Source organism: Hordeum vulgare, unplaced genomic scaffold (assembly GCF_904849725.1).
Source record: "Hordeum vulgare subsp. vulgare unplaced genomic scaffold, MorexV3_pseudomolecules_assembly, whole genome shotgun sequence".
Lineage (NCBI taxonomy): Eukaryota > Viridiplantae > Streptophyta > Magnoliopsida > Poales > Poaceae > Hordeum > Hordeum vulgare.
The window spans coordinates 38,972-66,903 of NW_025422542.1; the positions used below are offsets into that span (position 1 = coordinate 38,972).

General features: G+C 37.3%; 1 protein-coding gene and 4 non-coding genes across 5 annotated transcripts; 3 read left to right on the forward strand and 2 right to left on the reverse strand.

Moving 5' to 3' along the window:
• The first annotated feature begins 38 nt into the window (after nt 1-38).
• On the forward strand, nt 39-14,262 carry LOC123419582 (photosystem I P700 chlorophyll a apoprotein A1). Its single transcript, XM_045107187.1, has one exon. The coding sequence runs from the start codon at nt 251-253 to the stop codon at nt 2,501-2,503; it is 2,253 nt and encodes a 750-aa protein (XP_044963122.1). The 5' UTR covers nt 39-250; the 3' UTR covers nt 2,504-14,262.
• On the forward strand, nt 5,584-5,655 carry TRNAR-UCU. Its single transcript has one exon. It is a non-coding gene; the product is annotated as a tRNA-Arg (tRNA).
• Nucleotides 14,263-23,207: 8,945 nt separating the features above from the next.
• Nucleotides 23,208-23,278, forward strand: TRNAC-GCA. The gene has a single exon. It is a non-coding gene; the product is annotated as a tRNA-Cys (tRNA).
• Nucleotides 23,279-26,122: 2,844 nt separating this feature from the next.
• TRNAY-GUA lies at nt 26,123-26,204 on the reverse strand. The gene has a single exon. It is a non-coding gene; the product is annotated as a tRNA-Tyr (tRNA).
• A 650-nt stretch (nt 26,205-26,854) lies between these two features.
• TRNAT-GGU lies at nt 26,855-26,926 on the reverse strand. The gene has a single exon. It is a non-coding gene; the product is annotated as a tRNA-Thr (tRNA).
• Nucleotides 26,927-27,932: the final 1,006 nt, after the last annotated feature.

A 27,932-nucleotide genomic window follows, 5' to 3' on the forward strand; every position in this document is an offset into this window, starting at 1 on the left:
AATGTCCGTTAGGCACCTAACCTTTATGTCATAATAGATCCGAACACTTGCCTCGGATTGACTTTAATATATAATTGCTCCAGTGAATAACTAAAAAAAAAGAAGGGTGGTAGTATAGTAAAGAAAAGAACTAATCACAATATCTATCTTTCAAAATCTATCTTTCAAAATCTATCTTTCAAAGATTCACTAAAAAAAAAGACAGTTGGCGGGTCTCTTTGTATGTCTTGTCCGGAAAGAGGAGGAGTTAATGATTATTCGTTCGCCGGAACCAGAAGTAAAAATTGTTGTGGATAGGGATCCTGTAAAAACATCTTTTGAGGAATGGGCGAGACCCGGCCATTTCTCAAGAACACTAGCTAAGGGCCCTGATACTACCACTTGGATCTGGAACCTACATGCTGATGCTCACGATTTCGATAGTCATACTGGTGATTTGGAGGAGATTTCTAGAAAAGTTTTTAGTGCTCATTTCGGGCAACTTTCCATTATCTTTCTTTGGTTGAGTGGCATGTACTTTCATGGTGCCCGTTTTTCCAATTATGAAGCATGGCTAAGTGATCCTACTCACATTGGACCCAGTGCTCAGGTAGTTTGGCCTATAGTAGGGCAAGAAATATTGAATGGTGATGTAGGTGGGGGTTTCCGAGGAATCCAAATAACCTCTGGTTTTTTTCAGCTTTGGCGAGCATCTGGAATAACTAGTGAATTACAACTCTATTGTACTGCAATTGGTGCATTGGTTTTTGCAGCGTTAATGCTTTTTGCTGGTTGGTTCCATTATCACAAAGCCGCTCCCAAATTGGCCTGGTTCCAAGATGTAGAATCCATGTTGAATCACCACTTAGCGGGATTATTAGGACTTGGGTCTCTTTCTTGGGCGGGACACCAAATTCATGTATCTTTACCAATTAACCAATTTCTTGACGCTGGGGTGGATCCTAAAGAGATACCACTTCCTCATGAATTTATCTTGAATCGGGACCTTTTGGCTCAACTTTATCCTAGTTTTGCCGAAGGAGCAACCCCTTTTTTCACTTTAAATTGGTCCAAATACGCAGAATTTCTGACTTTTCGTGGAGGACTAGATCCAGTAACCGGTGGTCTCTGGCTGACCGATATTGCACACCATCATTTAGCTATTGCTATTCTTTTCCTAATCGCAGGTCATATGTATAGGACCAACTGGGGTATTGGCCATGGACTTAAAGATATTTTGGAGGCTCACAAGGGCCCATTTACAGGACAAGGCCATAAGGGTCTTTATGAAATCTTAACAACGTCATGGCATGCTCAATTATCTCTTAACCTAGCTATGCTAGGCTCTACAACCATTGTTGTAGCTCATCATATGTATTCTATGCCTCCCTATCCATACCTAGCTACTGACTATGGTACACAACTTTCCTTGTTCACACACCACATGTGGATTGGCGGATTTCTAATAGTCGGTGCTGCTGCACATGCAGCAATTTTTATGGTAAGAGACTATGATCCAACTACTCGATACAACGATCTATTAGATCGCGTCCTTAGACACCGCGATGCAATCATATCCCACCTTAACTGGGTATGTATATTTCTAGGTTTTCACAGTTTTGGCTTGTACATTCATAATGATACCATGAGTGCTTTAGGCCGTCCACAAGATATGTTTTCGGATACCGCCATACAATTACAACCTATCTTTGCTCAATGGGTACAAAATATCCATGCTACTGCGCCTGGCGTAACAGCTCCTGGTGCAACAACAAGTACTAGCTTAACGTGGGGAGGCGGCGAGTTAGTAGCAGTAGGTGGCAAAGTGGCTTTGTTACCGATTCCATTAGGAACCGCAGATTTTTTAGTCCATCACATTCATGCATTTACCATACATGTGACTGTATTAATACTTTTGAAAGGTGTTTTATTTGCTCGGAGTTCCCGTTTGATACCCGATAAAGCAAATCTAGGTTTTCGCTTTCCTTGCGATGGGCCTGGCCGAGGGGGAACATGTCAAGTATCTGCTTGGGATCATGTTTTCTTAGGTTTATTCTGGATGTACAATGCAATTTCGGTAGTCATTTTCCATTTCAGTTGGAAAATGCAGTCGGATGTTTGGGGTACCATAAGTGATCAAGGGGTGGTAACTCATATTACAGGGGGAAACTTTGCACAGAGTTCCATTACGATTAATGGGTGGCTTCGAGATTTCTTGTGGGCACAGGCATCGCAAGTCATTCAGTCTTATGGTTCTTCATTATCTGCATATGGTCTTTTTTTCTTAGGTGCTCATTTTGTCTGGGCCTTCAGTTTAATGTTTTTATTCAGCGGCCGTGGTTATTGGCAAGAACTCATTGAATCTATCGTTTGGGCTCATAACAAATTAAAAGTTGCTCCTGCTACTCAGCCTAGAGCCTTGAGCATTATACAAGGACGTGCTGTAGGAGTAACCCATTACCTTCTGGGTGGAATTGCCACGACATGGGCATTCTTCTTAGCGAGAATTATTGCAGTAGGATAGTGGCTAGGAGGATTTGAAAGGCATTATGGAATTAAGATTTCCCAGGTTTAGCCAAGGCTTAGCTCAGGACCCCACTACTCGTCGTATTTGGTTTGGTATTGCTACCGCACATGATTTCGAAAGTCATGATGATATTACTGAAGAACGTCTTTATCAGAACATTTTTGCTTCTCACTTTGGGCAATTAGCAATAATCTTTCTATGGACGTCCGGAAATCTGTTTCATGTAGCTTGGCAAGGAAATTTTGAATCATGGATACAGGATCCTTTACACGTAAGACCTATTGCTCATGCGATTTGGGATCCTCATTTTGGTCAACCCGCTGTGGAAGCCTTTACTCGAGGAGGTGCTGCTGGTCCAGTGAATATTGCTTATTCTGGGGTTTATCAGTGGTGGTATACAATAGGATTACGCACCAATGAAGATCTTTATACTGGAGCTCTTTTTCTATTATTTCTTTCTACGCTGTCCTTAATAGCGAGTTGGTTACATCTACAACCCAAATGGAAACCAAGCCTTTCGTGGTTCAAAAACGCGGAATCTCGTCTCAATCATCATTTGTCAGGACTTTTCGGGGTAAGTTCTTTGGCTTGGACAGGACATTTAGTTCATGTTGCTATTCCCGCATCCAGGGGGGAGTACGTTCGATGGAATAATTTCTTAGATGTATTACCCTATCCCCAGGGGTTGGGACCCCTTTTGACGGGTCAGTGGAATCTTTATGCCCAAAACCCTGATTCGAGTAATCATTTATTTGGTACCGCTCAAGGAGCGGGAACTGCCATTCTAACTCTTCTTGGGGGATTCCATCCACAAACACAAAGTTTGTGGCTGACTGATATGGCTCACCATCATTTAGCTATTGCATTTATTTTTCTCATTGCCGGTCACATGTATCGAACTAACTTCGGAATTGGGCACAGTATTAAAGATCTTTTAGAAGCGCATACTCCTCCGGGGGGTCGATTAGGGCGTGGGCATAAGGGCCTTTATGACACAATCAACAATTCGATTCATTTTCAGTTAGGTCTTGCTCTAGCTTCTTTAGGGGTTATTACTTCCTTAGTAGCTCAACATATGTACTCTTTACCTCCTTATGCATTCATAGCACAAGACTTTACTACTCAAGCTGCTTTATATACTCATCACCAATATATTGCGGGGTTCATCATGACAGGGGCTTTTGCTCATGGAGCTATTTTTTTCATTAGGGATTACAATCCGGAACAGAATGAGGATAATGTATTGGCAAGAATGTTAGACCATAAAGAAGCTATCATATCTCATTTAAGTTGGGCTAGCCTCTTTCTAGGATTCCATACCTTGGGCCTTTATGTTCATAACGACGTCATGCTTGCTTTTGGTACTCCAGAAAAGCAAATCTTGATCGAACCTATATTTGCCCAATGGATACAATCTGCTCATGGCAAGACGACATATGGGTTCGATATACTCTTATCTTCAACGAATGGCCCCGCTTTCAATGCGGGTCGAAGCCTATGGTTGCCCGGATGGTTGAATGCTGTTAATGAGAATAGTAATTCGCTTTTCTTAACAATAGGACCTGGGGATTTCTTGGTTCATCATGCTATTGCTCTAGGTTTGCATACAACTACATTGATTTTAGTAAAGGGCGCTTTAGACGCACGCGGTTCCAAATTAATGCCGGATAAAAAGGATTTTGGGTATAGTTTTCCTTGTGACGGCCCAGGGCGCGGCGGTACTTGTGATATTTCTGCTTGGGACGCATTTTATTTGGCAGTTTTCTGGATGTTAAATACCATTGGGTGGGTTACTTTTTATTGGCATTGGAAACATATCACATTATGGCAGGGCAACGTTTCACAATTTAATGAATCCTCCACTTATTTGATGGGATGGTTAAGAGATTACCTATGGTTAAACTCTTCACAACTTATCAATGGATATAATCCTTTTGGGATGAATAGTTTATCGGTATGGGCTTGGATGTTCTTATTTGGACATCTTGTTTGGGCTACTGGATTTATGTTCTTAATTTCTTGGCGGGGGTATTGGCAGGAATTAATTGAGACTTTAGCATGGGCTCATGAACGCACACCTTTAGCTAATTTAATTCGCTGGAGAGATAAGCCTGTGGCTCTTTCCATTGTGCAAGCAAGATTGGTTGGATTAGCTCACTTTTCCGTGGGTTATATATTCACTTATGCAGCTTTCTTGATTGCCTCAACATCAGGCAAGTTTGGTTAATTTAGTTTGTTTTTTTGTACTGTATCAGCACCTAGTTCATTACTCTTGATAGAGAGGGAGGATCCGCCTTCTTAAATTTCTTTTTCTATTTATTTTTCCATCTAGGATTAGAACCGTATACTTGATAATAATAGCAACGGCACATTATGGCAAAAAAGAGTTTGATTCAGAGGGAGAAGAAGCGGCAGAAATTAGAACAGAAATATCATTTGATTCGTCAATCTTTAAAAAAAAAGATAAGAAGCAAAGTTTCTCCCTTGAGTTTGAGTGAAAAAACGAAAATGCGAGAAAAATTGCAATCCCTACCGCGTAATAGTGCACCTACACGCCTTCATCGACGTTGTTTTTTGACCGGAAGACCTAGAGCTAACTATCGACATTTTGGGCTATCCGGACACGTACTTCGAGAAATGGTTTATGAATGTTTATTACCGGGTGCAACAAGATCCAGTTGGTAAGGATAAAATACCCTTTCGTATTTGTATGGATTTCTGGAATTGATAATCATAGAGGAGCCCTCTTTACCATTCTGTATAAATGGACTATTCTATTTGTATAGATATGGTAGAGGGACGTATCGAACCCTCTTTTATCCACTAGTTACCCCTCTTTAGTTTAAGAGTATAGAGCAGTTTGGTAGCTCATAAGTCTCATAACCTTGGGGTTGCGGGTTCGATTCCCACTACCGGCCCCATACTCCTTCTTTAATGATATATGCATGATATATACATCATCCATTTGTATCTGGATTTTTTGATTTCCTAAAAGAGTTTTGGTCTAACAGTTTTTTCTCGGAAGAAGACAACAAATAAAAGAAAGAATAAAAGAAAGAATAAAATACGAAAGAAAAGCGTCCATTGTCTAATGGATAGGACAGAGGTCTTCTAAACCTTTGGTATAGGTTCAAATCCTATTGGACGCAATCTTATTTCTATCTATTCTTTAAATAACTATACTAAACTAAAAACAAAGAAAACTTTTTTGCATGATTCAAATAACAAGAGTAGACATGCAAAATAACAAGAGTAGATATGCCAAATTTATTTGTTACTGAAGGGAAAACCGTTCCAGCTGTTCCTGAATAGCTTCCTTCAAAAGGATTTCCGCTTGCTCGGTGAATGTCTTGCTAGAAGATATAATTTCTTGGAATTGAGGTTTAGTATCTTTTAGGTGTTTACGTAACTCATCCAGAAATTTATTTACCTGTTCGATTTCTAACGAATCAAGATATCCTCTTGTTCCGGTATAAATAGTAGCTATCTGCTCTTCCACTGGGAGAGGATTTGCCTGGGATTGTTTAAGCAATTCCCTTAATCGTCGACCCCTTGCCAATTGATTCTGACTTGTTTTATCGAGAGCAGAGGCGAATTGTGCAAAGGCTTGTAACTCTGCGAATTGAGCTAGTTCCAATTTTGATTTGCCAGCTACTTGTTTCATGGCTTTAATTTGAGCCGCGGATCCTACTCTGGAAACAGAAATACCCACATTAATAGCGGGTCGAATTCCGGCATTGAATAGATCCGCCGATAAGAATATTTGTCCATCTGTAATGGAGATTACATTAGTAGGAATATAGGCGGAAACGTCTCCAGATTGAGTCTCAACTATTGGTAAAGCGGTCATACTTCCTTCGCCTAAAAGAGAATTTAATTTAGCGGCTCTTTCTAAAAGGCGTGAATGCAAATAAAAAACATCCCCTGGATAAGCCTCACGGCCGGGAGGTCTTCTTAATAGAAGGGACATTTGGCGATAAGCTTGTGCCTGTTTGGAGAGATCATCATAAATTATTAAAGTATGCCGTTCGCGGTACATAAAATACTCAGCCAGGGCTGCTCCCGTATAAGGAGCGAGGTATTGTAATGTAGCAGGTGAATCCGCCATTTCAGCTACTACAATAGTGTATTCCATGGCCCCCTCCTCATGGAAAGTAGTTACTACTTGAGCTACGGAGGATGCTCTTTGACCGATAGCTACATAAACACATATTACACCTTGCCCTTTTTGATTGAGAATTGTATCTGTAGCTACTGCTGTTTTGCCAGTCTGTCTGTCCCCAATAATTAACTCTCGCTGACCGCGCCCTATAGGAATCATCGAATCGATAGCAATAAGCCCTGTTTGAAGAGGTTCGTATACGGAACGCCTGGAAATTATACTTGGAGCAGGAGATTCAATTAAGCGAGATTCGGAAGCTATAATTTCGCCTTTCCCATCAATAGGTTTAGCCAGAGCATTTACAACACGACCCAAGTAAGCCTCACTCACGGGTATCTGAGCAATTCTTCCTGTTGCTTTTACAAAACTGCCCTCTTGTATCATCAACCCATCGCCCATTAATACAATCCCAACATTTTTGGATTCCAAATTCAGAGCAATACCCCTAGTACCTTCTGCAAATTGGACTAATTCACCCGACATTATTTCACCAAGACCTATAATACGAGCAATCCCATCCCCCACTTGAACTACGCGACCTATATTCTCAATCCCTACTTTCCTATTATATTGTTCAATACGTTCGCGGAGAATTTTATGAATTTCGTCGACTCGAAGGGTTGCCATTAGTGTTTCTTGACTCTTTTTTCGAAAGCAAGGGGAAAAATAATGCCTAAATTCTAAACGAAAGTAGAAGTTCAAGGCCTAATTAATTTAATTATCTCTTCCATTCCAGGGACCCGAGAATGCCAATATTAGCACGAATCGTACGGAAATGTAACTCGGTATTCAAACAACTATTCAGAGTTCCTAGAGCTCCTTGTACGGCCTGTTGGAAAACCCGCTGTCGGACCTGATTCATTGCCCTTTGTTTTTCAAAATAAAGGGTTTCGTTTTTAGACTTTTCTAATTGTTCCAAACTAATAGAAGTAGCATTAATCAAATTTGCTTTTTCTCGTTCTATCTCAGAGTATCCATTCATTCGATACTCATCCGCTTCTAGTTCGACTTTCTGTAATCGAATCCGAGCTTTTTCGAGTTGCTCAATGGTCCCTCTACGCAATTCTTCTGAATTTCGAATAGTACTCAAGATCCTCTGTTTTCGATTATCTAATAAATCTTTTAATGAAAGTAGATTATTTTGTAAGTTTACAACTTTTATGATCTCTTCCCGAACCAAACATGAATCTTTCGATTCATTTGGCTCTCACGCTCCTTTTTTTCTTTTTTTGCTATAGCAATTTCCATATCTTTTTTTAAGTATAAGTAATGAGCCTATCCTCTATCTTATTTTTTATGTTTATATTTCAATATACCGAAACCTATATAAGACTAGATAAATATTAAGAGGACTCTTCCGCCTAGATAAAAATATATCATGGTCAGCAAAGTTGTTTCTTTATTTATATTTGCCCTTTAGTTAATAATTTCAATTTCATTAAGAAAAACTAACTAAATAAATGGAAAATGAAAATTAATAGAATTCTTTTTTTTTTTTCTTCAAATCCAAAAAATTTCTCTTTTTTATACATAGGTCGTCGATTCGGCATTGGTTAAAAAAGGGCAGGGTGCCCCTTCTTTTTTTTTCTAGTAAATAGTTCAAACCATTTTATCGATATGAGTGTTCTATATCAGATAAATTTTACATTAGCTATTTCCCGTTTAAATTCGGTACTAATACTAATATAGTTGTAGAAAGAGTACCTCTTTTTGCCTGGACTTCAAGCAGTTTAGCTTTAACCGTGTTAATGGTCTCACATTCTTGGTTTATAGAGAATCAAAATTGATTTACCAATGAGTCGCGAAATGCTATGGTTCTTCCATATGATTTCTGAATTTATTCAGAAGTAATTCGTCGAGATCGTGCACCCTTTTCTTATTTATCCGAAAAATACTAAAAAATATTCTAAAGTGCAGCCGGATAGATCCAATCTATTCTTGAAATAGACAACTCGCACACACTCCCTTTCCAAAAAAAATCAAAACACCAACCACTACAGTTAGATTTATTAGATTTGTTGCTAAAATATCGGTATTAAGCCCGAAACTGCCAGCGGATGGCCAGTGAGCTAAAAAAACGAAAGAATGGGTTACATTTTTCATATGCTCTCCTCTTATAGATAGGACGAACAAAGAACAAAGTTTTTCGATCACTTACTTCGCTCGCCCTTTTTTGATCGGTTTTTTTAATGCAAATAGATTCAATCTAGTAATTTCTTTTAGATTAAGTCTTAGGTCTTGTTTGACCGGTGAAAGGCTTCCTTTGTTGAAATGTTCCGTTCCCAAAATTCCTAAAATAAAAGGAAAAAACTTTCCACTTTCCTAAACTAAGGACGGGAAATAAGAAGGCGAGCATATCTTCTAAATTAATCATACTCAACTCAGCCCTTCCTAGAATGCGGTATTATCTGTCCCGATAAATAGATAATTCCAGGAGTAATAAATAGGAGTAAATTAAATAAAGTATTGATATAATTGGAATTGCGGAAGCAAATACCAATTTACTAAAAAAAGAAAAAAGTATCTAATCGAAATCGAAAGAACTTTTTTTTTTAGGATTAAACAAAAGGGTTCGCAAATAAAAGCGCTAGTGCCACAACTAGTCCATAAATTGTTAAAGCTTCCATAAAAGCTAGACTAAGCAATAAAGTACCTCGTATTTTACCTTCTGCTTCTGGCTGTCTCGCAATACCTTCTACAGCTTGTCCTGCAGCAGTACCTTGACCAACTCCAGGTCCAATAGAAGCAAGCCCTACGGCCAATCCAGCAGCAATAACAGAAGCAGCAGCAATTAGTGGATTCATGGTGAGTAGTTCCTCGTGTCAAAAAAAAAGAAATGGTTAAGGATACAATCAACCAAAAAATTCTTACTTCTAAGCTCTATTGGGGAGAAGTAAAGTAACTAAAAAGTACAAATTGAAATCAAATTGAAATGTGAATTGTCCGAACTACATAGAAGGGAATTCTATATCCATATATCGGATTAGATAATGAATCTAACCTAGGAATATATAATATAATATCAATATCCTATATACATTTGTTTCTTCTATTTTGTTTGCATATTTTCTCATTTTCTATTGAATCGGATTCTAAAATCATTGCTTAAAGTGGAAACCCGCATAAAAGAGGACTCCACTTATAGATATTAAGGATATTTATTATAGTATAGATCTAGCCTGACTCCACCCTCCTTAATGCATATATACTTTGAAAATTCCATAATATAGTCTATTCTATTCTCTCTCCTACAACTCTAGGCTATATATTCATACGCATTTCTAACTATTGCAACCAAGCAGATTATCTGGAACCATGCATGAATTGAGCTAAGCTGAAAAAAAAAATACTATATTCCAAAACTAGTCAATTCAATGATGACCCTCCATGGATTCACCTATATAGGCTGCGGCTAATGTTGCAAAAATAAGAGCTTGAATACCGCTTGTAAATAATCCAAGAAACATGACCGGTATAGGGATTACTAAGGGGACTAAAGAAACAAGAACAACAACGACTAATTCATCCGCCAATATATTCCCGAAAAGTCGAAAGCTAAGCGATAATGGTTTTGTGAAATCTTCTAGGATGTTAATTGGTAAAAGGATTGGGGTTGGTTTAATATATTTCTCGAAATAGCTCAATCCTTTTTTGCTAAGACCAGCATAAAAATATGCCGCTGACGTGAGTAAAGCTAAAGCAACAGTAGTATTTATATCATTCGTGGGCGCTGCTAATTCCCCATGGGGTAACTCTATAATTTTCCAAGGTAAAAGAGCACCCGACCAATTTGAAACAAAAATAAAAAGGAACATAGTTCCAATAAAGGGAACCCAGGGACCATATTCTTCTCCAATCTGAGTTTTGCTCAAGTCTCGAATAAACTCAAGGACATATTCAAAAAAATTCTGCCCGTCGGTCGGGATGGTTTGTGGATTCCGAACAGCTATGACAACTGAACCTAGCAAGATAGTAATTACGACCCAAGAAGTGATGAGTACCTGGGCATGAATTTGAAAACCTCCTATTTGCCAATAGAAGTGTTGGCCTACTTCTACACCCGATATATCGTATAACCCCTTGAGTGTTTTAATGGAACAAGGTATAATATTCATATTGTCCTCTGATAAAAATTGAACTTCAAAAAAGGAATTCTTTTGATTCAACCATCTCTTTCTCAACTCAGCAACTTGAACTATTAATTTGATATTTAGGATACCAAGAAAGCACATCAGATCATAATATATATCAATACCCTCTAATATATATCAATATTCCCCTTCTTTTTTCTATGCAAAACAAATTCTATGCAAAAAAAGATATAGTAAGTCATTCCATAAATCTACGCAGTTGTCCAAGAATTCACTATATATTCTTAATCAACGATTTCTTATAGAGAGAACGGCCCTCACAAATTGAAAATACTAATTTGTTAAGAATCAATCGAATTGAAGTCATAGTGTCATCGTTGGCTGGAATCGATATATTCGCGAGATCCGGGTCACAATTTGTATCGACTAAAGAAATAGTAGGAATTCCCAAAATGGCACATTCCCGAAGAGCTATATACTCTTTTTGCTGATCAAGGACGATCACAATGTCTGGCAATCTCGTCATATATTTGATCCCGCCGAGATACCTTTGTAAGGTAGATAATTTTCTCTTCAAGATTGCCACATCTCTTTTTGGGAGATGGTGGAATTTTCCCATTTTTTCTTCCGCTCTTAAGTCTCTAAATTGAGAAAGTCTAGTTTTCGTAATCGACCAATTCGTTAACATACCACTGAACCACTTTTTATTAACATAATGACAACGAGCCCTTATTGCAGCTGATGCTACTAAATCTGTTGCTCTTTTTTTGGTACCAACAATTAAGAAACTTTTTCCCTGACTTGCTGCATCAAAAACTAAATCACAAGCTTCTGATAAAAAACGGGCCGTTCTAGCGAGATTTATAATATGAGTACCTTTACGCTTTGCCGAAATGTAAGGGGCCATTTTAGGATTCCATTTCTTAATACCATGACCAAAATGAACTCCTGCTTCTATCATCTCTTTCAAATTAATGTTCCAATATCTTCTTGTCATTTTTTCCACACTTCCTTTTTTTTTCATCCTAACATTCCATTACGGAATTTATTTCTTTTTGAAGATTAAGAAAGATCCGAAATAGCTTGAAATAAATAAAATAATAATTGTTCTGAGAGAACCTTGTACTAAGAGTTGGCCATTGATACATTGATACATGGTATAAACAAAACCTTAATTTAATGAATTAACTGACTTGTTTTACTTATTAAAATAAAAATCTTAAAAATCTAAAATTTAACCTGTTAGTGTTCTAAGTTCAAAAGTCTAGTAAAGTAAAAAATATGTTTTATGTATCCTTAGGGTTAAATGTTAAATGGGGGTTTTTATGTCTCATAAAAATTGTTTGTTACGTCAGAATCTGAAGAAACTAATTCTGTATGGAGAAACAAAAAATCTCTCATTTCCGACGCGAATAGATTTTTTTTTTTTATTTCGAAATAAAGGTTCTTGTCTTGTGGGGAACGATGCACAAATTTTTGGAATCCGGTACCAACAGGTATAATCCCCCCCAGAACTACGTTTTCTTTCAAGCCTTTCAACCAATCAATGCGACCTCGTAGGGCAGCTTTTGCTAAAACTCGAGCAGTTTCTTGAAAACTTGCTTCAGATATGAAACTTTGGGTATTCAGGGAAGCCCTTGTTATTCCCAATAAGATTGCCCGATAATAGATCGATTCATCCAAAGCTCGCCCTGCTCGTTCCGCTCGCAATAGTCCGATTAATTCCCCAGGCGAAAAAACATTAGACATTCCATCTTCGGAAACCCGCACTTTTGATGTTACTTGGCGTATAATAATCTCTATATGTCTATTATGGATCTGTACCCCTTGGGATCGATAAACCTTTTGGATTTTATTAACCAAAGAAATACGACTTTGGGCTATGGTTAGCTCAGCTCCAATCAAGAATCCCCAAGGGACCCCAAGAATTCTTGGTATACGCTCATTCCAATCCTCAATTCTCCTTTCGAGATTGGGGGATAATGAATCAATTGAACGCGCTTCAAAGATTTGTTCCACTTTTGGAAGACCTTGCGTTATGTCACTAGATCTCGATTTTTCATATATAAACGTAACTAACCTATCTCCCTTGTAAAGGATTTCTCCATAATGACCATTAACAGTTGCTCCTGTAGTGGCCAAATAAGGTTTAGCTGCTCTTATAACAAAGGAATCCATATTTACACTGAAAATTTGACCAGATTTTTTTATGTGCGATTTAAATAGACATACATTTTCACAAATAAATTGTCCAAGGTGAATTATTGCCAATGTCTCTTCCCAAGAATCATGATGGACAAAGTGACAATTCAAAAGGAATGGATCCAACATTATGTTACTATCGAAATTGGAAATCCTTTTATTTTCATCTATTAAAGAGTATTTAAGTTCTTGAAGTACTTGGAAGGTTTGTTTCAAATTGTCAACGAACAAATATTTTTTTAGCAGGATTTTATTATGCGTTAGTAAATAGTAAGATGAAGAAAAATGCGATATACTAGCTACAATAGCCCCTAAGGGCCCAAAAATTTCTAGAATAGGAATTCTAGGATTCCATTCTTTTATCGCATTGGGATGTTTTGAATTCTTGAATAAACCAATTCGAGAACAGTTGGATGCCGACAAAATCATCAAAGATTGGTATTCTTTATTTCGATTCAACAAAGTGCCAATAGCTTCTTGATGTTGGCTAAGTGATTCAATCTTCGCCTTGGAATAAAAAGAATTGCTATTGGCGCGATCTAACCTATTATGGGGAGTCGGTCCTCCACTTGTCCTATCATACCTTTTTCGTGTATACGAAATAGTGGACTTGACTAACTCAATTCTTAGGAAATCGCGAATAAGATCATTTGCTCTTACCTCAACAAGGGAAGCACCAGCCTTTTCTTTTTCTTCTTGTTCCCAATTCACTACTAAGCAAGTTCTAACAAATTGACTATTTGTGTGATAAATTCTTTGAGTTAACTTGCTATTTTCATGATAAATAAAATTGACAAGTCGAATTTGGAGATTATTTTCTTCTTGCAAGAGATCCTGCGGGAAAAGTGTTGCTAAATTTCTTCCTTCGTCCATTTCATATGCCACTGTAGGGCGAACGGAAACAAAATACTTTTCCTTGCTCTTGAGAATTTTTTTCCGTTGAACATAGACCCAATTTTTCTTTTTTTTTGATTCCTTAGAATCTTTTTTTTGTCTTTCTGGCGGTATCAAACACCCACCTAATATCTTATCTGCCTCTTCAGGAAAATGAATATCTCCGGAAAATATTTTGAGTTCCGTATGGCTTTTTTTTCTCTTCACTCGGACCAGTCCGCCTAGTCCACTTCTTGTATTTTTTGTGAGTTGTGTATCCACTCCAATAATACTATTGTCAAGTATCTTTAGGGATGAAGATCTCGGCAAGATATGAAGTTCTTGAAGAATGAAAAAAAACCGATCTACTTCTTTTTGGTATTTTAGACTAAATTCTTTTGTTCCTCGATGCTCAATCAAACCCTCTTTTTTTAAGATGGAATCTTCCTCTGGGCTCTCGTATTCGTCCTCTGAGTCTTCTTCTGAGTCTTCCTCTAAAGTACCATATTTTTCCTCGCCGCTTTCCCCGGGGCTGCCATATTCGTCTTCTGAGTCTTCTTCTAAAGTTCCATATTCGTCCTCTTGGGTCCTATATTTGCTCTCTGGGTTCCCATATTCCTCTTCTGAGTCTTTCTCTAAAGTCCTATATTCGTTCTCTGGGTTCCCATATTTGTTTTCTGGGCTCCCATATTCGTTTTCTAGGGTTTCATATTCGTATTCGTCTTCTAGGATTCCATATTTAGATTCTTCTAGGGTTTCATATTCGTCCTCTCGGGTCCTGTATTCGTGTTCTAGGGTCTCATATTCCTCTTCTGAGTCTTCCGCTCGAGTCCTATATTCTTCTTCTAGGGTCCTATATCTAAATTTAACAATTCCTGAACCCTTTTTATCTTTTCTGTATCGGGGATCGTCAAAATAAGCAAAAATAGTATTTCTACGTAAAACACCCATAAAGGGGATTTCAATCGAAATCCCAAAACAGGATATTAGTTCTTTCTCTTGTTCTTGATGATATTGTAATGGAATGACGAACCTATTTCTTCGCTTTTTCGCCAACAAATCTGAATTATCTTGAAAAATAGAAGGATAGATCAAATTCCAATGGCCATTGGACATGATTCGATCCGACGTTGAATAATCAAGAATTTCCCTATCTTTTTTACCATAAGTATTCATTTGATCTTGATCCTTGTGGAGTGAAAAAGACGCTATACTGGATCTGCACATACTTACGGATAATATCCATAAATGGCTTGTTTTTGGTAATCGACGAAGATTACCATATTGATATTCGGGCGCATGGTAAACATCAGTACTCCAGTGCATTTCGCCGTCTGATTCAGAATAAATATGCTTTTGTACCCTTTCTTTAAAATGTAAAGTGGACGTTCCGGCACGAATCTCCGCAATTACTTGTTCAGATTTTACATATTGATCATTTTGCACTAGAATCAAGCTTTTTGAGGGAATATTCACACTATATAGAATATCTTGACTCTGAATAGTTACATGCAAGTCTATATAACATAGAAAAGCAGGCTGTCCATGACGGGTACGTGTGGGGTGAACCAAATTCTCATTGAATTGGATTTTTCCATTCGAAGGGGATCGTACAAGGTCGGCAGTACCCCCTGTGAATACTCCGCCAGTATGAAAAGTTCTTAATGTTAGTTGAGTCCCTGGCTCCCCAATTGATTGACCCGCAATAATACCTACGGCTTCTCCCAATTCCACCAGATCACTATGAGTAGGACTCCGGCCATAGCATAATTGACAGATCCAAGAAGTGCTTCGGCAAGTAAAGGGGGTTCTAATATATATTGGTTGTGCTCGAAATGGTTGTGCTCGAAAGGCAGTTATGAATCGATTGACTAATCCAATTCCAATATCTTGATTTCGCGCGGCAATGCATCGTGAACCGATATATATATCGTCTGCTAATACACGACCAATTAGTGTTTGGACAAAAAGTTTTTCCGTCATCCCATTTTGAGGACTTACAGAAATACCTCGGATAGTACCACAATCTCTTCTACGCACAATAATATGTTGAACTACTTCAACAAGTCTACGTGTAAGATATCCAGCATCTGCTGTTCGTACAGCAGTATCTACAACCCCTTTGCGGGCTCCATAGCAGGAAATTATATATTCTGTCAAAGAAAGTCCCTCGCGTAAATTGCTTTGAATAGGTAAATCAATCATTTGTCCTTGAGGGTCCGACATTAATCCTCTCATACCTACTAATTGGTGTACTTGAGATGCATTTCCTCTGGCTCCTGAAAAAGACATTAGATAGACTGGATTAGAAGGATCCGTTATCCGAAAATTTGAATTCATTTCTTGTTTCAAATATTCACTTGTCGCATACCATATCTCAACAGATTGGCGTAATTTTTCTACCGCGTGTACAGCCCCATAATAATAGTGTTTCTCCAAAAGAAAACTCTGTTGTTCCGCGTCTTGGACTAACCATCCCTTAGAGGGTATTGTTAAAAGATCCTCGATTCCTAACGAAATCGATGTAGTAGTGGCTTGATAGAAGCCCAGAGTCTTTAGTTGATCCAGTATATGGGATGTATATCCCATTCCAAAATGATCTATTAATCTGCTAATAAGTCGTTTCATACCAGTTCCGTCTATCTCTTTATTATGAAAGACCAGATTGGCCCGTTCCGCCATACATAAGTACCCCCTTTTCGGCTGAGTAGGATTCGACAATTGCTGAGTAGGATTCGACAATGGGCCTGAGTCAGTGATTCGAAAATTTAATTAACTTAATTGCCTCAATCTCAATCTGGATTCGCGTGGCAAATAATGATGATACTAGGGAAATCGGAATGCCCCCCGAAAGCAAAGGGGAGGGGCATCGCCGAATCTAACTTTCTTGTTTAGGTAGTGTATGAATAGGCCTGACTAAATCCTTGTACGGCTTCCTCTATTTCTCTATAAAAAGAAATATGACCAAGAGTGGTTCGAATGTATATCGAACGAATTTCTTTTTTTCTATTTCCCATTATTAGATAGTGAGCATAAATCTCATGATAAGTCCCCAAAGATTCATATTGAATTTCAATCGGAACTTCTCTTGACCCAATGACGCGTTGATCCAGGTTCCATCGTAGCCACAAGGGACTATCTAAACTGATTAGTTTTTGTCTATAAGCTCCCAGTGCATCATAAGAACTAGAAAAATGGGGTTCTTTATCTTTCCTATACTTAGAATTATTATTATTGTAATTGACTTTTAAATTTGGATAGTTTCTGAAACTATTATATCTATTTGCACAAATACCTCGACGCTTTCCAATTGTTAATACATAAAGCCCGATAAGCATGTCTTGGGTTGGTACGCAAATAGGATCCCCAATAGCAGGAGATAAGAGATTCATATGAGAAAACATAAGTAAACGGGCTTCCGCCTGAGCTTCCAAGGATAAAGGTAGATGAACAGCCATTTGATCTCCATCAAAGTCTGCATTGAAACCCTTACACACTAATGGGTGTAAAGAAATAGTACGCCCCTCTACTAAAGTGGGTTGAAAGGCCTGTATGCCTAATCTATGCAGAGTAGGTGCTCTATTTAACAGTACAGGATGTCCCCGCATAACTTCTTGAAGTATTTCCCATACAATGGGTTCCTTTTCCCAAATTTTCCTTTTAGCAATCCTGACATTAGAAGTGGCGCGTTTCGTGATTAAATCGCGAATTACAAATAGCTGAAAAAGCTTTATTGCTATCTCTAGAGGTAATCCACATTGATGTAATGAAAGCGAAGGACCCACAACAATGACAGAACGCCCCGAGTAATCGACCCGTTTCCCAAGCAGAGTCTCGCGAAACCTTCCCTCTTTACCTTCAATTACATCTGAAAGTGATTTGTATACTTTATTGTGACCATCCCTCGTCGGTTGCCCGCGGGACCCACTATCAAGAAGTGTATCCACGGCTTCTTGTACCAATTTTTCCTGGCACATTACTAAATCTGCTGGCGCTAATTCACTTCTTTTTAATAGATAGGCAAGATTGTTGTTCCGACGGATAACTCTCTTATAAAGTTCATTAATGTCTGAAGTCACTACTTTATCTCCAGACCTATAAACAATAGGTCTCAATTCGGGAGGAAGAACCGGTAATAAGCACAAAACCATCCATTCTGGTTCTACATTTGTTTGAATAAAATGTTTCGCCAATTGCATGCGTCTAATCAAAAAAACTTTTCTTATTCGTCTTTTTCTATCTTCCCACTCATCTCCACTATACCCCTCGTCTTCTAATTCCTTCCATTCGACCAAAGAATTCTCTATAATAATTCGCAAATCCAAATCTGCTAATTGTTCTCTAATAGCACCTGCTCCTGTCGCAATTTCCCGATTTCGAAATGTTGCAAAGCCTGGGGTAGAAAAAAAGGGAGAAATGCTGTGGTTACAGGATGCAATTTCCTCTTCGAATAAACCTCGTAATCGTAAAAAAGTGGGTTTTTTAGTGCTGGGCCTAGCAAAAGAGAAATCGCCGTATACTAGGCCCTCCAACTTCTTAAGAGGTTTATCTAAAAGATTCGCGATATAACTAGGAAGACCTTTCAAATACCACACATGAGTCACGGGACATGCGAGTTTGATGTATCCCATTTGATATCTTCGTATCCGAGAATCCACAAATTCTACCCCGCATTTTTGGCAAAATCTTTCGTCTTCGTTTTCAGCTCCGCTCGCTCGAGAATTGCCACAACCGCAAATCCCGCTTTTTATGGGTCCAAAGATTCTTTCGCAAAACAATCCATCTTTTTCTGGTTTATCGGTTTTATAATGAAAAGTAGAGGGCCTTGTGACTTCGCCAACGGCTTCTCCATTAGGTAGGTTTTTGTTAGCCCAAGCCTTTATTTGTTGAGGGGAAACGAGTCCAATTTGAAGTTGTTGATGTTTATATTGGTCAATCATAAAATAGAAATAAGAAAAGAATTTATATTTATTCCGATCAAACTTCCTCCCTATTAACCTGGAAGTTCTTTTCAGATACAAGGAAATGATTCAGTTCTAGAGCCAAAGATCGTAGTTCTCGAACGAGCACTCGAAAAGATTCTGGAGGATCCTCATGATTAGGTATTCTTTTTCCCCAGATCGTAGCATTAAGTATTTCTTGGCGAGCTATAAGATGGTCAGATTTATAAGTAAGTATCTCTTGTAAAATATGAGCAACACCAAATCCTTCTAAAGCCCAAACTTCCATTTCTCCTACTCGTTGTCCCCCTTGCTTGGCTCTTCCTCTAACCGGTTGTTGTGTAACAAGTGAGTAGGGCCCAGTAGAACGCCCATGAATTTTCTCATCAACTTGATGAATTAATTTTAAGATATAGGACTTCCCTATTAGAACAGGTTGCTCAAAGGGGTCGCCTGTTCTTCCATCAAATATTCTGCTTTTTCCCGGGTACTCGGGTTCAAATACCCATGGATTTTTTGTTTCTTTACTGGCTTCATATAATTCTGAAAACACAAGTTTTCTTGAAGCCTCTTGCTCATATCTCTCATCAAAGGGTGCTATTCTATAATGTTTCTTTAGCAGATCCCCCGCTAATCCGAGCGAGCTTTCAAATATTTGTCCCACATTCATTCGGGAGGGTACTCCTAAGGGATTGAAGACCATATCAACGGGTGTTCCATCTTGCAAATAGGGCATATCTTGCCTAGGCAAAATTTTGGAAATGATCCCTTTATTCCCATGTCTTCCGGCTACTTTATCCCCAACTTTGATTTCACGTTTCTGTAAAATATATACACGAACCATTATGTCGAGGGGGTCCCTTTGGATCCATTTCACATCGATAACGCGCCCTCTTCCACCTATAGGTAATTTCAGAGAAGTTTCTTTTGAAGTGGAAACCTCAAGGCCGAATATGGCCCGTAATAATCCAGCTTCTGCGATATATGATGATTCGCTCGCTATCTGAGGCGTTAATTTACCTACTAAAATATCACCAGTTTCTACCCAGGATCCCAACCTAACAACTCCATTTTTGTCCAAATTGCGGAGTAAATGTTCTTCTAGATGTGGTATTTCTTTAGTGATTTTTTCAGCGGAGCCCTGGCTTGTCGTATCCGTCTGAATTTCATATTTCCGGATGTGAAAAGAGGTATAAATATCCTCATATACCAAACGTTCGCTAATTAGTACTGCGTCTTCAAAATTGTAACCTTCCCATGGCATATAAGCTACTAATACGTTTTTTCCTAAAGCAAGTTCCCCCCCAACTGTAGCAGCTCCTTCTGCTAAAATTTGTCCTTTTTTAATGGATTTACCCCGTGGAACCCGAGGTTTTTGGTGCATACAAGTATTTTTGTTAGAGCGACGGTGGTTAACTAAAGGAATACTTATAGTCTTCCCACTACTTGATAAAAGTATCTTATGACTATCAGTAGAAATGATCTTTCCCTCGCGTTCGGCTATAACGGAAACCCTCGAATCTAGAGCTGTTTGGCGTTCCAATCCAGTTCCAACAATGCATTTCTCGGACCGAGAAAGTGGAACTGCTTGGCGCTGCATATTAGAACTCATTAAAGCCCGATTCGCATCATTGTGCTCAATAAAAGGAATGAGAGAACCCCCAATAGAAAAATATTGGAAAGGAAAAATACTTCTAACATGAATCTGTTCCCATGCAATAGTCAAGAATTCTTGGCGGTATCTAGCTGGAACAACCTGTTCTTCCTGAATACCTTGATTCAAGGACAAAGAATTTCCTGCTGCTATCATATAATACTCATCTCTATTTGGTGATAGATAAACCACCTGTCTCTCTTTTTTTTCTTTTGCTTTCTCAGCAGATATTTCATAAAACGGACTCTCTATAGATCCCCACAAGTGATCAATTCTCGCATGAATTGCTAAGGATCCAGTAAGTCCAACATTGATTCCTTCAGACGTGTCAATTGGACAAATACGCCCATAGTGACTCGGATGAATATCTCGGCTCCGAAAACTTGCGGTTCTCCCCGTCAACCCTCCAGGACCTAAACAACTCACTTTTCGCCCATGAACAGTTTGTGTCAATGGATTCGTTTGATCAAAAACTTGAGATAATGGGTATGTGCCAAAAAAGGTCTCATAAGTAGTTATTAATAAAATTGAAGTTGAAGTTGGAGTTACCAAAGTTTGGGGAGTCGGTTTCGATTGACGTATGAATACTCTACGAATAGTTTTTTGAACTGCATGTTGTAAACGACCAAGAGCCAATCCGAATTGATCTTGTAACAGATCCGCAACCGAACGAATACGTTTATTTTTCAAGTGATTCATATCGTCATCGTCAAGTATACCCGTTCCAAATTTCATTCCAATCAAATGATCCGTAGCGGCCAATACATCTCGTGGTAACAAGAATGTATTGTTCTGAGGTATATCAAGATTAAGTCTCCGATTCATATTTCGTCGACCAATCCTTCCTAATTCACATTTTTGTTGAAAAAATTTCTTTTGTAATTCCTCGCATAAGGACTCCGAAAATACCAGGTCCCCACCTACACAAGCAAATTGTTGATAAAACTCCAAAATAGCTTTTTCTTTTGACTCAATCCTCTTCTTCTCCTTAGCATTCGGGAAAGACAAGAAAATTTCAGGGTAGGAAACATTATCTAGAATTTCTCTTAGATTCGAACCCATAGCTGATGATAGAACTAGAATAGATATCTTTTGTTTTCTACTCACGCGAGCCCATATCCTTTCTTTTTTATCAATTGCTAATTCCGATCTCCCTCCCCAATCTGATATTATAGTCCCGGTGTAGATAGAAATTCCCTTATGATCTAATTCCGAGCGGTAGTAAATACCAGGACTTAGCAATATTTGATTGATCACAATTCGGTATATTCCATTTATAATAAAGGTTCCTAAGGAATTCATTATAGGAATGTTTCCGATAGAAATGGTTTGCTTTTGCACATCGAAACCAAAAATTAATCTCGCAGATACATATAATTCGGAAGAATAGGTGAGTGATTCATACACAGCATCTCTTTCTTTTATCGAGGGTTCTAGCAATTGATATCCTTTCGCAAATAATTGAAATGCAATTTCGTGATCTGGATCTTTAATTGTTGGAAACTTGTCAAGTTCTTCTGCCAAGGCTTGATTAATGAACCTAAAAAATCCCTCGAATTGGATCTGACTAAATCCGGGTATTGTGGACATTCCCTCGTTTCCATTCCGGAGCATCTTAATCTTAAGTTTCCTGTTTATCAAAGAAAAATTCCATTATCAGCTCACTCTTCATCAATCCCTACGGATTGATCTAGCAATCATGGAATCTATATTCTGTTTACTGAATCACATGAAATTCTAGGGAACTCCACATACGTATTTCATATATGTATTTCATACATATGAATAGAGACCATTTCGACGAAAATTCTAGTTTACCAGGGGTACAAATGAAATGAAAATGAATTGCTAAAATATTCCTACAAAAAAAATTATGCCACTTATACTTTATAATATTCTAATCAGATTGAATGGCAAAGATTTCTCATTTTATCCCCTTTCTATGAATGTAATAAAGCCGTAATATAATACACTAGAAAGTTTTACTTTACTTCGATTTAGAATAGCGTGCTTACTTTAATTTCTAAAAATAATTTGAGGGTTCTTTTTTATTTCGGATCGGAGTAGTATAATTGCTAGAAAATTAAGTATTTCATTGTGGAATTCTAAAATAAAGTAAGTCCCTTTTTTAAGTACATGCCAATCTAATTATCCACCTCTCCCCATATCCATGCTTTTCTTTTATCGTAATTTCACTTGGGTAGGCCAAGATAGTCAGGTTATACTCTAATATCAGAGCAAATTTCCTTTTTTTATTCAAGATATTTAATTTAATACTTTGAAAAATTAAAGCACGATTCCCCATAGAGATATGTACATAAAGGGGATCTTTGGATAATAATGCTGCTCGGACCTAAAGTTCACCTATACACGGATTAAGCATAAAGCCATAATATTTTATTATGCCATTGAAATTGAAGGGGGGGAGATAATACCGATTTAAGAGTAGTTCACTACTGCAATTCAAAAAAGAAAGAGAATTCTAGTTAATGGTTCCAATTTGTTCTGAATTTTGCAGCCTGTGACTAGAAATCCACTTTTCTTCTTTTTCATCTCAATAGAAAGAAATGGGAAGTTTTATTGTGTTAGCAATGTATGTTTTAAGATAGAATCTATCGAGGAGAATAATCGAAACTGGATCAAAAAAAGCAGGAGTATCTTTTTTGAAAAAGATTGGAAAAAAGTAAGTTTAATTATATTCAAAATAAAAGAAAGGGGCTTTTCGTAAGAAAACGTGGATGAATACTTGCTGTTTTCTAGATTTTCGATCGGATTTTTTGGCGGCATGGCCAAGCGGTAAGGCAGGGGACTGCAAATCCTTTATCCCCAGTTCAAATCTGGGTGCCGCCTGATCAATAAAATACTTAGGTTTTCTAGTACTGATCGAATTCAATCAATTTTTACTTCGCATAAGTTCGGGCAAGAGAGTAACTAAGCCTGCCGATACTGGGTTTAGAGAAACCATACCATAGTTCTATCCTTAAACTAGGGTTAGGGTTTGTTTTGGCGGTAGTGGCCAAAATGGTTATCAATAGGGGTGAGGTAGTGTTTCCTTATTCTTTTATTATATGAATTTGAATTGGTTCTTAATTGATTCGATTTGAGAATTTTTAAATACGAGGATAAGATGTCAGAAATCTTGGTATCCAAAGAAAGGTCCCTAAGGGGCATTCTTCTCTTTTTCAATCTAAGATTCCAGAAGGGACTCCACGAAAGAATATCAAGACTTCCTAATTATCATACATTTTTTTATCGTACATCTTATGTGACCTACATACACTAGAGTAACAAAAGGAATAAAAAATCTTCCTATTCCCGCTTCTTCTATTCAGGACATCATTCCCGTACTCTTTCTTTTTTAAGGTAAGGAAAAAAGGGCTTTATAGTATCGTATTTTTAATGCTCTCTAATTCTACAAGAATTCCTATAAGAATTTGTTAGGAGTAAATTCCTTGAACTGATTGATCCATGGCCTTAGGGCAGAAGCCCTTTTTGACTCTGTACCCTTGATTCCACTATGATTATTGATCAATAGTAGAATAATCCCTTCATAGAAATAGGAGACATAATTTAGATGGATATAGTAAGTCTCGCTTGGGCTGCTTTAATGGTAGTCTTTACATTTTCTCTTTCACTAGTAGTATGGGGAAGGAGTGGACTCTAGGGATACGATACTACTAATTGATTAAGTAATCAAATTGTTGTATCAATTCTTTTTTTAATTGATCGTTTTGCATTAATTATTTTGTCAAACGTTATTCTTTAATCTTTTTCTTTAGTTTTGTTTCACTCCTGTAAGAAACTCTTGTATTGTAAGAAAGAGCCATTATACCAATTAAGAATTTCTACTAGAAATGACTAATGGTTAAAAAAAGTTCTATACATAAGAAAATTAGACTTTCTTCCACGGAACTATTCACGGCATATCACACATTTTCCATTTGTTTTATACTCTTTCTTTATTCTTAGAATAATTTTTATTCTCTTTTGAAGCATCTCGCGGGATATTTAAGCATGAAAGATTCGCTGGTTTTTTCCTTTTACTTTTTACTATAGTCTATTCTTATATTATTTTTCTTTCCTTCCATGGATTCTTTGGTCAAGAATTGTCTTCGATTTTTTTATTTTGACCTGATTGAAATTAAGTGGATGCAATGAAAAAAGAAATTGAATTAGACTACTTAACTATTTCAATCTACTAATCTATTCTATGTAGATTCAAAGATAATATAATAGAAAGACTCTAAAGTGTCGTAGAAAAAACTATATGTAGTTCTTTCTACCACACTTTAAGATTCCAACCAGATCCTTTCATTTAAGACTTGGATTTTTTTTATTTAATCCCTTTTTCATTTCTTCAATGATTAATTGGAATTCCACTTAATTATTTTGGCTGACTGTTTTTACATAAATAATAAGTAAAAAAGAAGTAGGAATTAGAATGAACAGTGCAGTAGCAATAAATGCGAGAATATTGACTTCCATAACCTCTTTATTTTTTATTTTCACAATAACTCGGGATGTAATCCCATGGAGAGGAAAAAGGGGTATCTTGTAAATTCAAGGGTAGGGCTTGCATTCTGATAATACTGAATCAATTCAATATTATGAATATCGGATCTATCAAATCAATTCATGGATGAGAGTTATATAGTATAACATAGGAAGATCCTATATCCATACTAAGACCAAAATGGGTTTTTTGATTGGATTAGGAATTCCCTCTTTTTTAATCCTTTTTTTTCTACTTTTTCTTTTCTATATCTCTAACCCACGAGCTTTCTTAATCTTATACAATTTCTCTTCCTTTTTCTTATAGTTATACATACAATTATGTATGTATTATATGAGCAACTTTCTATGGGTCACATAGACATCCAAATAAGCAGTAGAAGTGAGATGGGGAAAAGAGGTCTGAAATAAAAAGGGAATACAATTTATGTATGGATTCCGGTAAAATACCGGTACTCTATTCCATAACAGTGGAATAGGAAATTAAGATGAGGATGGTATCATCATAAAGAAAGATAGAGTAATATCCTAAAATTCTACTAATCCACATATCGTATGTGTGTCTTTCTTTATCTTTATCGATCGGGAGTAGTGAAAAAAATTCCTATACTCCTTCCCTCCCTCTTTAATGAGAGATGCAAAATAAAAAAGTGAAGTAAGGGTGCCCTATGGGTATTTGATCTTGCTCCCTGCCCCTTTTTTTTCATGGAAAAAGGAAATATGAATTTCTCCATTCATTGAACCCTAGTTCGGGACTGACGGGGCTCGAACCCGCAGCTTCCGCCTTGACAGGGCGGTGCTCTGACCAATTGAACTACAATCCCCGCGGGGTGTATGGCATACCCATTCTTAAATAGAACCATAAGAAGATTCGATTCGTCTGTCGTACTCTAAGAAATAGACGAATCATATACTACATACCCACATATTAATATTATATTATACGTGGGTATAGTGAGAGTGACATAACTAGTATGTCGTGATTTTTTATCACTAAAAATGGATAATAATCCACCCTTCAACAAGAAAAACTCTTTTGTTTGTAAGAAAGGAATGAGAGAGATATGGATTAGAAAAAAAAATCCCCTTTTTTATTTCTCTTTTATTTCTATAGATCAGACATTTTATTTTATGGGAGAAAAACAAAAGGATTTAGTTCATATTCACGAAGCCCTAGATTTTTGGGCCGAGCTGGATTTGAACCAGCGTAGACATTGTCAACGAATTTACAGTCCGTCCCCATTAACCACTCGGGCATCGACCCAGGAAGAATTTATTCTAGGGTTTTTGCTAATCTATGATTAACCTCCTTTCATAATACTCCCTACCCCCAGGGGAAGTCGAATCCCCGCTGCCTCCTTGAAAGAGAGATGTCCTGAACCACTAGACGATAGGGGCATCACTAGACGATAGGGCCATATACAACCGCTCGTGATTATACTATAATCATAGTATGAGCAGTTTTTTTGAATTGTCAATATACTCGAAAAGTATAACTAGATCCAAAGCAAAGAGTTTTTCTAACTTTTCTGCTATGTTTTCATCTAGGATTTTTTTAGTTGATGGTTAGATTAATTCATGGATCATCCTCTACCTTTTAGGGAAATTCATTTTAAATGTATAGAATAAGAATGGATTACTAAAAGGGATTCTAGATTAGTTCAGTACAGGTAGTTATTTTATTGATCTAAGATAAGATGAAAAAGAGTCCAATTTTTTTTTTATTTCCATTCCGTGCTTCATTTAGTGTTCAGACCAAAAATGCATTCATCCCGCACTAAGTCATAAAATTCTCTAAAGAGAAAGCTTCAAAAACAAAGAAAAAAGCGAATCAATTTAGTAGAAAAGTACTCTATCAGATTCGAACCAATGACTTACGTCTTAGCACGAGATTACTCTACCACTAATTTAAAAAGCCCTTTATCGGATTTGAACCGATGACTTATGCCTTACCATGGCATTACTCTACCACTGAGTTAAAAGGGCTTTTTATTTAATTCAAAAATTTGCCACTTTGATTTCCCATTATGGGTCTACTGCATAATGTACATATTATATATATATAATATATAGAGATATAGAGAGAGACATTATGTATAGATTGTATATGTATTGATATCTTGAGAGCTCAAAATAAAATTAAGAAAAAAAAACATACCCAACTCTTCTTGGTTCATGGTTTTCCGTTTCCGAAGGCTAGTAAAATAGGCGGATTCTGGAACCCCAAGGATTCAATGGTATATGGAAAATATAAGATTTCCAATCCTAGCGGGAAAAGGCAGGGAACAGATACCCAATAGGATAGGATCCTTGGGAGGAACTTTTGGTAATGGCCTTGATCCTCTATGCTATTTTTTATGTGTTCTTAGTTCTATTGAACTTTTTTGATTCTTTTAAACAAGAATCTAATAAACTAGCATTGAGTCAGTGGAAAAAAGGAGAGAGAGGAAAGTGTTAAATGGAGAGAGTCGACTAATCATAGACTTTTAGGATCTTCTTTACATCAGGTAAATCTGTCAGCCCTGTCCGTTTTTTTCTTTAAGTTACGACTCTTTAAGTTACAACTCTTTGCTTCTTACTTCTATCAAGCCATAGGGAAAGTCTATGATGAATTTGGAAAACTCATCTCACTCTTACTCTATGGCTCGGACTTAATGGGGGAAGAAAACATCTTCTATAATTTCTTTTTTGTTCAATTCTGGACAAAAAAGAAAAGGAAAAAAGGAATTTATAGGGACAGTGTTACCCCCTATATCCCCTAGTTTATATTGTAGGAATAATAAAACAATTTAGCAGTCTGGCACACTTACGTCCTCGCAAAGTAAATAATGATTATTGTAGTCGTAACCGTAGAATAGGATAGGATCCTAATCAAAATAAATACATTTGGTTCAGGCGCTATTAGCAGGGTAAGAAGAGATTTATTTTACAGACCAGAGGGAGAGGGGCTATCTAAATCCTAAAGTAAAGGCGCGCGATCGAAGTAGAAGTA

Bases quoted from the DNA above. Each gene is read 5' to 3' on its own strand.
- LOC123419582 (XM_045107187.1), top strand. From the start codon at position 251: ATGATTATTCGTTCGCCGGAACCAGAAGTAAAAATTGTTGTGGATAGG.